This window comes from Rattus rattus, chromosome 4 (genome assembly GCF_011064425.1).
Source record: "Rattus rattus isolate New Zealand chromosome 4, Rrattus_CSIRO_v1, whole genome shotgun sequence".
Classification (NCBI taxonomy): Eukaryota; Metazoa; Chordata; class Mammalia; order Rodentia; family Muridae; genus Rattus; species Rattus rattus.
The window spans coordinates 43,656,456-43,671,573 of NC_046157.1; the positions used below are offsets into that span (position 1 = coordinate 43,656,456).

The 15,118-nt window shown below is 38.3% G+C and overlaps 1 protein-coding gene across 1 annotated transcript in view; it reads right to left on the reverse strand.

Moving 5' to 3' along the window:
* The window catches only part of Epha6 (EPH receptor A6), an 893,674-nt gene that overhangs the window by 174,388 nt on the left and 704,168 nt on the right, over positions 1-15,118 (reverse strand). Inside the window, exon 12 of the mRNA XM_032900334.1 lies at positions 8,879-9,004. Coding sequence (XP_032756225.1) covers positions 8,879-9,004 — 126 coding nt within the window. The remainder of the gene's footprint in view (positions 1-8,878; positions 9,005-15,118) is intronic.

Below are 15,118 nucleotides of genomic sequence, written 5' to 3' on the forward strand. Positions count from 1 at the left end.
GTTCTCCTAACCTCTGAGCTGTCTCTCCAGCCCTATCCAACCCTGGCTTTTAACGTGGATTTTAGGGATCCAAACTGAGCTTCCCCAGACTTGCAAGTAATATATTTTACTTGCTGAACCATATCCCTAGGCCTTATTTAAGTAAAAACAATTTTGTAACTAATTTATAAATACATACTACATGGACATCCTAATTTTATCATAATAAATATAATAAATAACTTTTTTGTGTTTATTAATGTGTCGGCCATTTTCCTAAGGACAACAATTTTCTTTAACTCACTTCATCTTTATAGTATTTCTATAATGAATGTGATTATTATACTGGTTTAACAAATGGGACTATTGATGTACTAAGAGCCTAAGCAGCAAAGCCAGGCCTTAACAAATGCTTGCCCATCTTGATGAACCTTGAAATAACACTAGAGTCTTCATTAGTCGTTTGGAAAGTATAAAATGTCACCCTAAACCTTTATATTTTCCAACAGAAACATTTGGAAAAGAAATGACAGACTGTGTGCTTCTGTGGCTACCAAGGACTTTTGTAGACAAGTTATATATGACCAGCAAGTAAATGATAAGGGAAACAACTAGAAAAGCTTGAGATGTTTTTCACCCATACCCCAAGCATCAGTTTATGATAATCGTTTCAAGACTCCGTTGTACATTGATTTTTTAAAAGTAATTTTCCTCATATTCTCATAGGGGGCTTAAGCAAATGAAATTTCACACTTGTGATTCACTCGCAAGGGGACATACATGAAAACTTTCAAGAGTGGTAATGTAAAAATATTCTTTTCAGCTCCTCTGGGGACAGCATTGGAGGTGTTGTTACATTCTGAATCTTTTAAGAGCTCCTAAAAGGCTGGCAGCAACCTCTCCATTTCTCAGTGGTGATAGCATGTTGTACTTCTGACTTCCAAACTGTCTTTTGGTTACATATGTGATATGTTCTATAGTTGTCCAGCTTTCTGTATCATTCTTCCAGGAAAAAAATCTCCAGGAAGTTTAAAATAAATCAAATCTCTGTTGTATATATTGAATATATCCTAGTGTGGTAGAATAGAGACCGGAGAACATTACATGGAATTAACACAGAGTGCTAATTATCCTTCTTCACCCCCATCCCCTAACCTTGTCTTCCCGCTGTTACCCAATTCAACCTTTCCACCCCCACGTCAGTCATACCACCTGCAGTCTCTCTGTCCATGAAATTTCCACATACCATGAGTTTTTATGAGTTTTTTTTTACATTCTATGCTTTGATCTAAGCATATATATCTAAAGATTCAAAGCTAACATCCACATATGAAAGAAAACACGCAGAATTTGTCTTTCTGGATTTGGGTTACTTCACACGGAATGATTATTTCCAGCTTCATCCATTTACCTATGAATCTTGTAATATCACTTTTCTTTACAGCTCAATACTATTCCATTGTGTATATGAACCATATTTCCTGATCTATTCACGAGTTGGTAGATACATAGGTTATTTGCTTCTCCTGACTATCTACTGGACTTTGAGCAGAGATGAACATGGACGGTGAAGTGTCTCTGTAGTAGGATATACAGCCCTCTGATACAGTCCCCTGGGTGCTATTGCTGTATCATAAGATAGTTGCTAGCTTTTTGAAAAACCGTTACATTGATTTCCACAGTGGCTGTACCAGTTTGTATGCTCACCAATAGTCAATAAGTGTTCCTTGCTCCTGTGTCCCCAACATCTGTCATTTGTTTTTATTTGTTTTATATTCTTAGTCATAAAATCTAACTAAAGTCTCCAGGTAGATTAAGTTTGCAGTTCCTTGATGGTTAAGGATTTTGAACATTAAAAATGTTCTTGGCTATTCTTATTTTTTTTCCTTTTGAGAGCTCTCTGTTTGGTTCCACAGCCTAAGTTTTAATGGTTTACTTTCACTGTGTTTAGGGTGCTCTGTGGATGATCCAGAAAGCGTCATGTAGATCCTGCGTAGAGTTTTGGCGCATGCTCTCTTCACTCAGCTTGCTAACTCATGCTTACCCTCAAGAATGTATTCCCTTTGTAAAAAGATCTGTCTTCATTTCTATTTCTAGCTACATGCTTCTTGTCCAATTCCCTTGGGCATAAGAACCCAAACGATTTCAACAAGTTCCCTGAGCCACTGTGGCCGGTGCCCTACAGATTCAGACCCCTGTCTGCAATACCATCCACACGGGTTATTTCTGATGAGCTTTTAATTATAATGAGAAAACAATTGCTAAATGCATCACACATAATTAGATCATGGGCTACTCTCCCCCTACCTGCAGAGAGTTCCTATTTATATCCAAATCTTTGCTGCAACTTTTAGGAGATGTTTAAGTTTTCCTTCTCAAAGTTCAGCTTAGCCACGGGCACTCACTGCAAGCCATCTGTGAACAGAACTGTGGAGAGCCTACCCCTGGGTCAGAGTGCGGCTTCCACTGTGCTTTGCCCTAGAAAGCGGAAGAATAAGCGCCAAATGCAGACGTGCTCGTTCCAGGGCTCGTCTCCCTCTTACTCATGTTCGTAAGTGGCCCAGCTGCCCAACAGGGCATGCATTCCACCCTGAGGGAACAGCAATCTTAAGGGGAAAATAAAAAGGTACTGGAGCAGGCAGGTTCCTTTGGTGTTTCTAATTAGGGAGAGAACATACTTACTAAACAACCCTAATCAATGACGAGATTAAATGCTGATTCACATGGAGACTCCACTAAATCAGCAAATGGCGTAAGGCTGCTTAGAATTTTCCTTTGTAAGAAGAAAGTGATGTCTTTGACAAGAATTGACCATGTTTTTAAAGAGAACCAAAAATAAATGGCATACTCTATAATGATAAACAAGCACTCTGGGTGCCAGGTATGTTTTTTTTTTCCTTTAGTGAGAATTTAAATAGCTGCGTAAGATTTATATTTTTAAGATTCAAACTTATTCTAATGATAGTCGGATAAAACGAAGCTTTTATGTTAATAAGAAGGCTTAGCTAAGGTCAAAGGGTAAAGCTTTTTAAAGATTGTGAATAGACACACATAAATGGATGAGAGATTATTTAAAGGCTCTTTTAAGATTTTTTTCATGTCTTTCTGGCAGACAAGAAAAAACTCAAAGCGTGTTCAAGAGTTTGCTGTCAAACGCACTGTGCAGCCCCCTTCCCCCGTTTCAATGGACCATCAATCTATACAATGGCGGCTGTGCTCAGCTCTGACACCGGGCTGAACGCTGAAAGCAGTCATCTAGTTCTGCAGGACCAAGAGCTTCCTTTTGAGCTTTCCACTGCCCGGAGACCCCAACACACCCCTGAAACTTATAAGTGTTAGCGCACATGAATAGGAGCCCATCTTTTGGGGGAAGCGATTCTATTGTATAGCCTTTAATTTTTCTTTATTTTTCAGCGTTGGGTATGGAGATGAGGCTGAAGAACCACCATGTTTTCGGGTGTTCTGTGACAGAAGACCAGTCTCACTTTCTGCCAACACATAATGGACAGCAGTCTCACTCTATTGGATGACGCATCCATAGGATTCCTTCAGTTCATAAATTCCATTAATGTTTCTCAAGCCTAATGTTTGTAGGTTTTTAATGACATCTTCAGCTTAGTGTATGTTCCTATTCTTACTTTTAAAAATTCCACATAATATCTTGAAACTTGATTTTTGATGGTTTCCCTACTTTGGGGGGACTTCCTTAGTTAATTCCAACAATCAGAGCATGCGCCGTCTTTCTTAAGCCCACTGACTTTGAACAGTAAGCAAGCCGACGAAAATACAGCCTAGAGTTTGATCTGGCTTTTGTATTGATTGTAAAATACATCCTAAGTGGGCGCTTCAACAAAACCTCCTCGAACCTAGCACTACCAACGTTGCAGACATATAAAGGGGCATTTCCTGTTAATGGATTAGCACTGCAGACACAGTTGTTCTCTTCCTTTTGCTTTGATGGTTGGGTATACTGTCATTCCATCTGTGACCCTGTCTTTCAAAGCTTCCCTTACCAGAGTCCCCCAGTAATCATGGGTGCCTGCCTAGACCTGCCTGAGTCTACAACTTAGTTTCTCTTTTTAGATGCCAATTCTTCTGAAGCCTGAAACTGCCAAACCATTAGAGAAAGAGAGATCTTTAGAAAGAATAACACAAGTAGAGACTGAAGTGGCGGGGGCAGGGTGGGGTTGAAGTCACACTACTAACTTGGAAGGGAGAAACCGGAAGTTAGTACTACAGAGGAAGGGGTATTTTTTTTTTTAACTGTATGACACTTGAGTGGTTTATTTGGAATTTGTTCTCGCACTTTTCATCTTTTACAGTTCCTTCCAGCTCTTGACTTAAGCGGGAACATGGACACTCGCTTCTGTAATTCATCCTGGGTAATTGGCAATACTTGCTACTGCAAACTATCAGCAGATGAGTAACAGGAGATTTTCATCCTGGAGAGCTCCTACTTATAAAGTATATTGTACAAGGCATATTTATACAAAGTACATGATATGTTATTAAAATAAGGCAAGTTCTGTATATTCCTTGGAAAATTAATTTAATAATCACCACCATTGGGAGAATTATTTCCAGTAGAAATTGGTTTGCTGTGACAGGGTTTTAAATGTTTCAGGCCGAGGTCCCCGCCTGCACCGTCCCTTCCTACAGCCTCTTAGCATGCCTGAAAATAGGAAGAAACCAAATGGTTTAATTTGATTTTTTCTGAACCGCTGTTTGATCACATTTAAAATTTAATGTATACTCTTCCACTGTTGATTTCTCGAGGTGCACTGAGTTCATGTTAAATATTCTTAACATATTCTTTACTCCATTCAAACCTGTCACCTAGTCATAACCGTTCATGTTACCTTTCTTCCGCAACCTCTGTATGTGCCCAGAGCTAAGAGCATCATTGTCACCAGGCACAAGACTTCCTGTGGCTACACGTGTATCTGATTTCTGGTCTGATTTGAATACCTAAAGTGTGTATTTCTAAAAAAGCTCTTTTAGACTGGATAACAGTGCATACAATATTTTCCCTAACTCTGTATTTTATATTAAGTAGAGAAAGGAGAATCTTCACATTTGTTAAGTAGGTTGTGGAGCCTTTTTTCTTTCCAGAGCTGAGGACCAAACCCAGGGCCTTGCGCTTGCTCTGCAAGTGCTCTACTACTGAGCTAAATCCCCAACCCTATGGAGTCATTCTAATATTTACTCCAGACTGTGAGGCCTTTGCTGTGAAAACGGTACAGATGGAATGTTAGTGACTTACACAAAGCTGGGGTGTGAACCCATTTCCTATTGTAGCTAGCCGAGGGGCAGGAATGCAGATGTAGACTGGTTTGGAACTTTGAATTTAAGAGAGATTAAAATCTCTTTCTGAGAAAATAAGCAAGTCATATTAAACAGTATTAATTATATACCTCAAAACTACATATCTGGTGTTTGAATGATCGAGTGCTCAGATTTATATTGTCATTCAGTTCCACGTAAGCAAAGAAAGAGTCTAACTGAGTTGGACCTTTCTTCTGAACCTACACATCACACGATGAAGATTCTCAAAGGCAGATGAGAGGATGAGTCACAGTCACGATACAGACAGGCAAACTGAGAGGCTCCTCTGGAGTAACATGAGCTTCTAAGATTAACCACTGAGGAAACATTAGGGAGATTTTCCATTTCAGTGAGAACTTACCTATTTAAAGGTCCTACTTTCTCCTCCATGTAATTTAACATTAGCCAACACACCCTAGTGTTTTTCTTCATCCTAGTCTCAAAGAAACGATCCTTTAAAGTGACCTTTCTAGAAGTAAGAAATAAACAAACGACTGACTGTTGTTTCACAAACACTGACCGGCTTGTCTATTCTCTCTCCCATGATCCGGTGGTTGTTCTCAGATGGAGGTTACGGGTTAGAAGTAGATGCTGTAGAAATTCTGCTGCTTAATATCAGGCTGGGGTATGAAACAAAGGATCGATAGTTCTACACAAAACATAGTTGCATATCTCATTTAAATTTGATTAACAGGAACCAAATTAACATCTGCACTAGAACAGCTTTGCTAATACATCAATGACACGGGAAATATCTTGAGGGACTGCCAAGTTCTGTAGCATATAATCAATTAGCAGACGCCCAGCAGGCATCGCCCTTCAGCTGGTTCTAAGATGTGTCCTGGTAGCAATGGGGAGGGAACATGCTTCCTGTCCTTGGTTTAATATCCTAGCCCTGGAGGAGCAGCATCCCTGCAGCAATACAAACAAAGGAATACTTCACTGTATTACATGTAGGAAACAATAAGGACTTCATGTGTTGATCGCATTATGTCTTTCAAGATATGATTACGAAGGAAATCCTTGGGAAATTAGCTAGAGTTGAATGAGAGGAAATACAAATTACCTTTGGAAATATGGCAGTCCTTGCTGTTAGGGGAGAAAATGTACAGGGATCGCTTGTGAGAGGGTTTTGTCAGGAAGAGCGAGCTGAGTTAATTTCAGATGGAAGGAACAAGAACACGTGGAGAGCCATAAATGTTCTATGCCGTAATTTTGTTTCACCTGATTTGTATGTAAGTCATGAAAACTGAACGGAGCTTTTTCTCCTATGAAAGCTGGAGGCAAATTTGGCTTACAGCCTAGAAGAATAGAGTGTTGGGGCACTCTCTCAGATCCTCCTCTGAAAGGGAGTTTTTGTGTTTCTGTCTTGGAAATATCATCTTCCTTCTGTCATTCCCAGTGGCTAAATGACAAGGGCTATTTCAATTTTTGGCTAGTATTAATGAATAATTCAAATCATTGTTAAATTTCATAATATCATCTCTACCAGATATATCTAAATTCAATGTACCACAAGTGCCTGCTGCCCACAGGGACCAAAGAAAGTGTCAGGTCTTCTGGACTAATATAAAGGATTAAATTACTAAAGTACAAATTTGGGTGTATCTACTCAATTCTAACCAGTGAGATATTAATTGTATAAACTGGAGCTATATTTAAAACATTATAGTGTAAATTAATTTTCCGGAAGGAAACCACACATACACTGAATGTTTTACACAGCTGGTTGACTCATTGCAACATTAGGGAAGTTGGAATGTTGCAAGTCTAAACCAAATATCTTGAGTTATCTTACCCAGTAATTCTTAATTGTTCACACTGTGTATGACCTAATATTCTTGCACTTTGATAAATCCTTCTGGGATGTAAAACAGACCTTCTACCAACTTAAAAGTTAAGAACACTGTCAGATAGCATGTAAGGTTTGTAGCAGTCCCCCCACTTTGGTGTAACAGCCTGTCTATGCTTTGATGCCTTTAAAAAGTGTCTTTATTTATAGCTTCCTTTGTTTTGCTACGATAAAAGGTCATAAAGGGCTGGAAGATAGCTTATACGTTCAAAGACCTTGCTGATCTCACAGAGGACCTGGGTTCAATTCTCAGGACCCACACAGCACTCACAACCCTCTGTAGCTCCAGTTCCAGAAGACCTGACACTCTCTTTGGTCTCTGTGGGCAGCAGGCACTCATGGTGCATTGACGTATATGCAGAGAAAAGACTCAAATACATAAAATAAAAAGAAATAAATCTTTATAAAAACTTCACTAAGCAACTGTTTTGATGGATCATGGAATTCGGGCATTTTAAGTAGGTGGTCCTGGGCCATGGTCACCCATCTTTGTTACCATATTAAACTATTTCTGTTTGAGGTGAGGGCTGTGATTTGTCTACACCATGAGTAATTGGTTCTAAGAGCTTAGTTGATGTAGATTTCCCCCTTCTCTTTGGCAACAACAGTAAAAAGTCTCCACGCCCTTCTCACCAATCATTTCTCAGGAAATAAACAGGGCAGAACATCATCAAAACTAAAATTCCTAATCTTAACGTACATAATTTTTGTTTCTACTTTTACTGATAGTATTGTCAATCACAAATTCTCTAGCTATAGCTTTGAAGGACTACACTAAAGGACATGAAAGTATGTTTACTGTTAGTTCATTTTTACATATTCAGGTTAATTAAGAAGTAAGAGGGAAATATTAGAATAATTTTAAGAGGTGGCATGATGTTACATAAAGCAAACCAATGCATCTCTTGGGACTTTTGGAAAATTAGAATTTCCAGTCTTGCCAAGTAGTCCATTACCCTGTTGAGTGGGCCAACTCTCTTGGATACATTGCTGCCATATTACCATAATTTATACCATACCATTACTTGTGATAAATAGACAAAAAATTTGATTAAAAACATCAAGAGTCAGCATTCACATAAGTGCAAAGTAGGTCTGCATCATTTGGGTACATTGCAGGAGAGCAGCTCCACACTTCACTAATCGACAGGAAGCAAGGACTTGTCACAAATGGTGCCATGGATTACCCACGAAAATCTTTACCAAATTCTGAAATTGCAGTTCAGAATGTTAGATACGTTTTCTCATTTCACAATTTTAGTTGGATTACTATTGAAAGAGAGGACAGAATATTAATTTTCTATCTTAAAAATGTCTCCCAATCTTTTGGTTGCTGGCTTTTCTTCAAATCATTTTCCTTTAGACTTTAGTTAAAATCTCTATAGACTTGCCCCCCTCCCCCCCAAAAAATTATGCTTTCTGTCAGCCTACTTAGTTTTCAATTCTCTTTTGGGGTCCACTCCAAGTGATAAGGTGGCTCTCTGGTTATTGCTTATGTAAACCCTCTGCTGAGGGGCATGTGGGGTACAAATCCCTTTCCCCCTTCGATGTTATTCCCATAGAATCAGATATTACAGATGTGCAGGCTGCATTGCCTGGAGCCATTTACATTTCTTCTCAACATCTTTTGGAAGTTTTCATTTTTGTATTATTCTTCCATCAACTGTGAGAAGAGTTCTATTGGTTCATGTGGTGGTAGAGAGATGTACTTGGGGTACCCACCTGCAGGGATCCTGGGGGGCAGAGAGCCTCCTGCAGTCACTGGATGTGGTGCTTGGATGCCGTTTAAAAACCCAGCCCTTAGGAAGCTGGGGCAGAAGGCTTCCACCCCAATCGCTGGGAAGGATCCTTGGAAAAGATAAAAAAAACATGATGCTAATCAAAGTCTTATTCATGGAAAAGTTAATGATCATTTACATCCAATTAAAGCACAAATCAATAATGACAATAAACTTTACAAGAAAGTTATGAAATTAAAGTATTGGACTATAGTTTCCCCCCACAGATTTGTAAGATCATTCTATTACTCTTGAGAAAGCTCTTCTTGCTGGTTATATCACCCTGTTGAGAGCTATAATAAAATCTCCCTTCCCTTTCCTTCCACACTTCCTCCCCCCCACTCTCTTCCCCTCTCTCTCCTTCCCCTTCTTCCCTCTCTCCATCCTTCTCTGCTCTCCCACTCTCTATCTCCCTCCCTCTTTCTCTCCTCTCTTTTGAGACAGGGTTTTACTATGCAAACTTGACTGGCCTGGAACTATCTATGTCGAGTTGATCGGGTCTGCCTCACATTCATAGATACTCACCTGATTCTGTCTCTCCAGTACTGGCATTAAATTATGCACCACTACACTTAGCTCAAAGTTTCTAAATCTATATTAGTTCCAAGAACAGGCTATGAAATGATGAGACAGACATGAATTCAGTCACGATATCATCTGCTTTATCCACAGCCACATGAACGATAAAAATGAAGAAAATTGTCCTGATAACATCTGAAAGCTATGTTTTGCCAAATGGAACAATGCTTTGCTCTGGAAGTATCAATACCAATGGCTAAAATGAGCATAGCATTTTATATTTATGCATATTTAAAATATCTATTAAATAGTAAGCATACACCACTATCTTAATTCTTCATACATTTCTGTTAAGGACATGTTGAGAATTTGCAAAGGTAGAACCATTTTCCTTTATCTTTTTATGAAGTAAAGCAACAGTAAAGTGTTTGGAAAATTATTAATCAAAATACATAATGAGTCTCTGAGCAAAAGGATATTAATGTAGATAAGCACTTTCATCAAAGACCAATGTTCCTCAAACTAACAAACTGAAGTCTAGAGATGTGACGTGATGTTACAGAGTTGACCAGGGACAAACTCCATTGTGGAGTGAAAATAAGCAGTGAAAAATATCCCTATTTGAGAGATTGCTATGCTTTGGATGTCAGTTGGAAAATCTGATTCTAAAATAAAAAAACATTAAAAATTGGTATCTCAATGACATGAAGTTAATATAATCACCCTGAGGAAAGTTTAATGTCCACCAAATATTAGTGAGCGGACAACTCTGGTAATCCGAATGGGCAATCTAAAGTGAAATTCTAGTTGGCCACAAAAAAGCACAATTCACCGAGGCTTTCTATCTCATTATGTCTCTAGAAAGCATACTAGGGCAAGGACTTGTATATATCGAGTCTGAGAGGGGGAATCTTCCCATGTTCTGGTTTAGCAAGCCCATATTTGTAAAGAGGCTCTACTCTGACTTGTGGTTTGAGTATAAAATATCTTTCACAGGTTTGTTTCCTTGAACACTACCAGGACTCCAGCTAGTTAGTGGTATTTTAGAAGATTGTGAAAATACTTTAAAGATGGAGTTTTGCTTGAAGAAGCAGATCACAGTGGGAGAGCCCGAGACTCTGAAGTTTGGCCTCAGTTCCTGTCTACTTCGCAGAAGTACTGTGATTAACTCCCTTATATCATTACAGCCGTGTCCCTTCTTCAACCAGGGGGCACTGTATCTCCTCAAACTAAAAGCCAAAATCACCTCTTCTTTCTTTTCTCTCAGGCCTTTGGTCACATGAGTAAGACAAGTAGTCCGTAGTAATATTGTTTTCAGCACAAAATCTTTACCAAAAATAGGTTAAAGCTGGAAGCATCTCTGTCCTTGGGTCTGAATTCATAGCAGAGCTGAGTACTTTCAGCATTAAGAAAGACATGTGTCGGGGGTTGGGGATTTAGCTCAGTGGTAGAGCGCTTGCCTAGCATGCGCAAGGCCCTGGGTTCGGTCCCCAGCTCCGAAAAAAAGAAAGAAAGATATGTGTCACACATACTCAGGAGGAGACCAGAGAGTGTTCAGTCAAAACTTCGAAGAATAGTGAAAGACATGCATTTCTTCTTGTGACTGCATGGGACATTCATCACTGATCACGAATAGTCCCTATGTGTAAGTTCTTCCATAGAAGGCATTTCATACATGGCAGTGCTGTCTGCATAGTGTTTTCTGGAAAACACTAGTTACTAATGGTGGCATTTCACTGAATGCCAGGGGGATGGAATCTTATATATGCGCATAGCATTCTTACTTAAAGTCACAAAAGAAATGATATCACTATAATGGAAAAAATAATGGCAAGAAATACAGTTTCTATTATGTACTATGATGTACTATGATAACTAAAGTGGCCTATGTTTTATGCGTATATTAAAAAGTAAAAGTTTCGCTGACAGTGATTTATTAAAACCAAGTAATAGAAATATCCGTTCAAGTATATTAGATATTAGGAAAGAGAATAACTTAGTCACATAGAACAATGAATAAAAGGCTATAAATGAAATGACCATAAAAGCGACTTAAAACGAAGCTATTCAGAGCGGTGACTCTGAGTAATTGAAATATGGTGCACATTTCAAGATGTTGACTTGTATTTACTATTTTTTGAGAACCCCATAAAAACTACCAATTTAGAAAAGAAGCTCATTATTTTAACTCCTTGGAAAGAGCTAAATACAAATACTACTTTATTGCTCCGATTACATTGATTACTGAGAGCTGTTGTGACAGCTGTCATACCTAATAGCAGCTTTCCTTCCCCTAAACTTACTGCACTTTTCACGGTGGCTTTGTTATGTTTTTTTCCCCCTTGTGGTTAAAAAAGTGATTCATTGTAGTGTCTGTTTCTTAAAGAAATGTCACTTTTATAAAAGCTAATAGAACCCCATAAAAATTCTGTGCATGGATACACATTCAGAGAGATCAGGCATTATGTGATAATTGTACTCTACCATTTTCTCTTTAATCATAGGGAATCAAATTTTCAGACTAGTTAAGGGTTGACTATGAGATGTCCCTCCACAGGTATTTGTTTTCACTTGTTTCTTCCCTAGTAGGTGGGGTTATTAGGGAACTTTCTAGAAACCTTGGCAGATGGTACTTAGCTGGAGGAATTAAATCACTTGGAACAGGTCTTTGGGATTATCTTAGCCTTAGACCTTTGTTGCCTTTCTCTTTCTGTTTTCTATGCACTAAGCGATAAACATCGACTTCTACCATATGCCCCGGTAACATGACATTCTGTCTGAGCACTTGGAGCCAGGATGAAAATTTTGAGCACAAATAAATTATCCCTGTCTTTTAGTTGTTTTCCTCAAGTATTTCACAGCCACAATAGAAGGAACTAACACAGGTGAGTTGATATAGAACAATTTTAGCAGGTTCAGTCAATCGCTTCAGTTGTTCACACTCGACTTCCATTTTTTAATTGTGAAACATATCAATAATTTAGTTTGTATTGGAAGTCACAATGTCTACAACTATAGCATGAGAATTGTCAATTCAAGTTTCGGTTTTAGTTACAGTAGAAGAGTAAACGTTAAATATTTATAACATGAATACTTGTATTTCTGGCTTGTTAGATTCTTGAGTCTTTCATTAGAACAGTGGCTCTTAGGTTTAGTGGTTCCAGTATACTAAGAACATCATAAATTAGGATGGGGGAAATCATTATAGGTACTTAATAGATAGAGGGTTGGGGGTCTTGCAATATATACCATACTACTATCAAAAGGAAAATGCTGTCTCCATATGCTAGTAGCACCTATGGAAAAATGTTATGCTGAGTAAAGTATGATTATCGCAGAAGAGGGGAAGAAAGATTCTAAGAGTCAGGGACTAGGATGTCTGTTGCCAGAGAATATCTTCTATATATGACAAGGAAGGTATAAGAAATCTCAAAATACAATCACCTAAGTTAGACCTGCATAATGACTCCACCGACTGACATGCTCACATGGAAAGGGAAAGCTCAATGGAGGCCACTCCTAGGTGATGAACTAAAGGCTTTGCTGGCAGAAGAGTAAGACAGCCTTCTCCAGGGCAGACTTTCTAGTAAGTTACGGATCCTAACTGGTCAGTTTCCATTAAATGGACTCAGCAGGTTTTGTGAGCATGCATGCATTATGTATGTGTGTGGGTGCATGTGTGGGTAGTGTGTGTGCTTGCTTGCAAGCGTGCCTCTCTCTCTCTCTCTCTCTCTCTCTCTCTCTCTGTGTGTGTGTAATGAAAGAGGAGGAGGTCATGAGTTAGAGAAGGACTTAGGGTGTAGAGTAGAGGAGTTGAATGGGGAGACAGAGAGTAGATACAATATGATGTGATACAATACTCACGTATGAAATTCTCAAAAATAAAAGGTTGCTGTCTACTAGTTTATGTACTGAGGCTACACTGTAAAAAAAGAGACATTGAAATGCCCTGCATTCCCATATCTGACTCCATAGCAGAACTCAAAGTTATTTACGTTTCTATGTCTGAAAGTTAGCTGGCCTGCAGAATAACCATTTTCAACAATCAAGGCATATTTGATGCAAACTCTGTGAGACGAAACCCCGTTTCTAAGTTGATATTGCCCCTATGGCTCTTGAATAGCGTTGCATTAAATATTGGGTGTCACTTGGTGTTTGTGTAAACATAACACACAATGACAGAGAATGCTGAGCTTCCCCTTCTTTCTAAAATGAAAGTGGTAATGGCTGCTACCTCACAGGACTCAGTTTTAGGATTCAGTTAAAGCAGGGATAGCCAGCGCTATGATGTCAACATTGTACCATCACCATAAATCTGCTTTAGGAAGAAAATAAAGTAAAAACAATATTGATAAAATGTTATGACTCCTTCTTCTATGTACATTCACAAATCTTTAGAAAAATAAGGAGTTGGGTTGAGATTTAGCTCAGTGGTAGAGCTCTTGCCTATAAGCGCAAGGCCCTGGGTTCAGTCCCCAGCTCAAAAAAAAAAAAAAAAAAAAAAAAAAAAAAGAAAATAGAAAATATTTAGAAAATATTTAGAAAATAAAAATCCAATTTTAAACACTATATGTCAGTTGGTTTATCTTTGATGCTAACAAGTCAAACAATACAATGTCCCTTCTAATCTAGTCTTTTGTGGTACAGTTACTTCACAGGGATTTGTTAGGTAGAATTTTTGCAAGTAACCATGAAGATCTATGTGTAGAAATCCATTGTGCTGTCTGAATTAAAGACAAGCCACCTAGAATTTCATTTAAGAAACACATCGTCATGTACCCGGCTCTAGGAAGGTCAGTTTGCTGGTTTCTATCTGGTACCCCTCTAACGAGGCTTCTGCAATAGTGAGTCTCCTTTTGTAAATGTTTTCAAAACAGCGTGGTTGGTGCTTCAGAGTGCAGGGAAATGGGCAGAAGGAACTCAGGGCCAGAAAGTTCTTATGTATGTATTTTTATAGATGTATGCCCATTTTGAATGTTTTTTCTTTTAGCTCCAAATACAAAAGCAAAATATACTCTTAGTACTACTCCTTAGAAGGGTTGCTCAAACATTTTATTGTTAGAGGTGGTGTAAAACCAGAGAATTTTGGAGACTACTTTTGATAATGAGTGAGGGGGAAAATGCCAAAGTGTTGGGGAAATACTTTCTTTCAAAGACAAATAATTCGATCAGGGCTTTGTAGTGAGTATAGTAGACTTTGTTACTTCTCTATAGGTAGTCTCAACAATGTATATACATTATAAATACAATATATACATATATAGTGTAATATATACATTAGAAAACATAATAAATACACAATGGGGCAAACACAGTTGGAGTGCCCATGCCTTCATGAATTCATCTTATTCCTTATATTATGACAAGGATCATATAATTGGATATAAAGAGAAAAGAGCACACATGCAAATATTAAAAATAAGGATTCACTACTATCAGTTGCAAATAATCAGTATTATATACCTTTGTGTATTTCTAATATTATATTACACTGTCAAAACAAACTGAATGTAGTCAGAACTTAAATTACTAAGTTTGTAGCACCAATACAAAAATAAATACCATTTCAAAAAGTATTATTTCACTTTTATATCCTTCCTTCCTTTCTTTACTTTCTTTGATCCAAATTGGCTTCTGCCTCTTTAGTGCTGGGATTAAAAGTGTG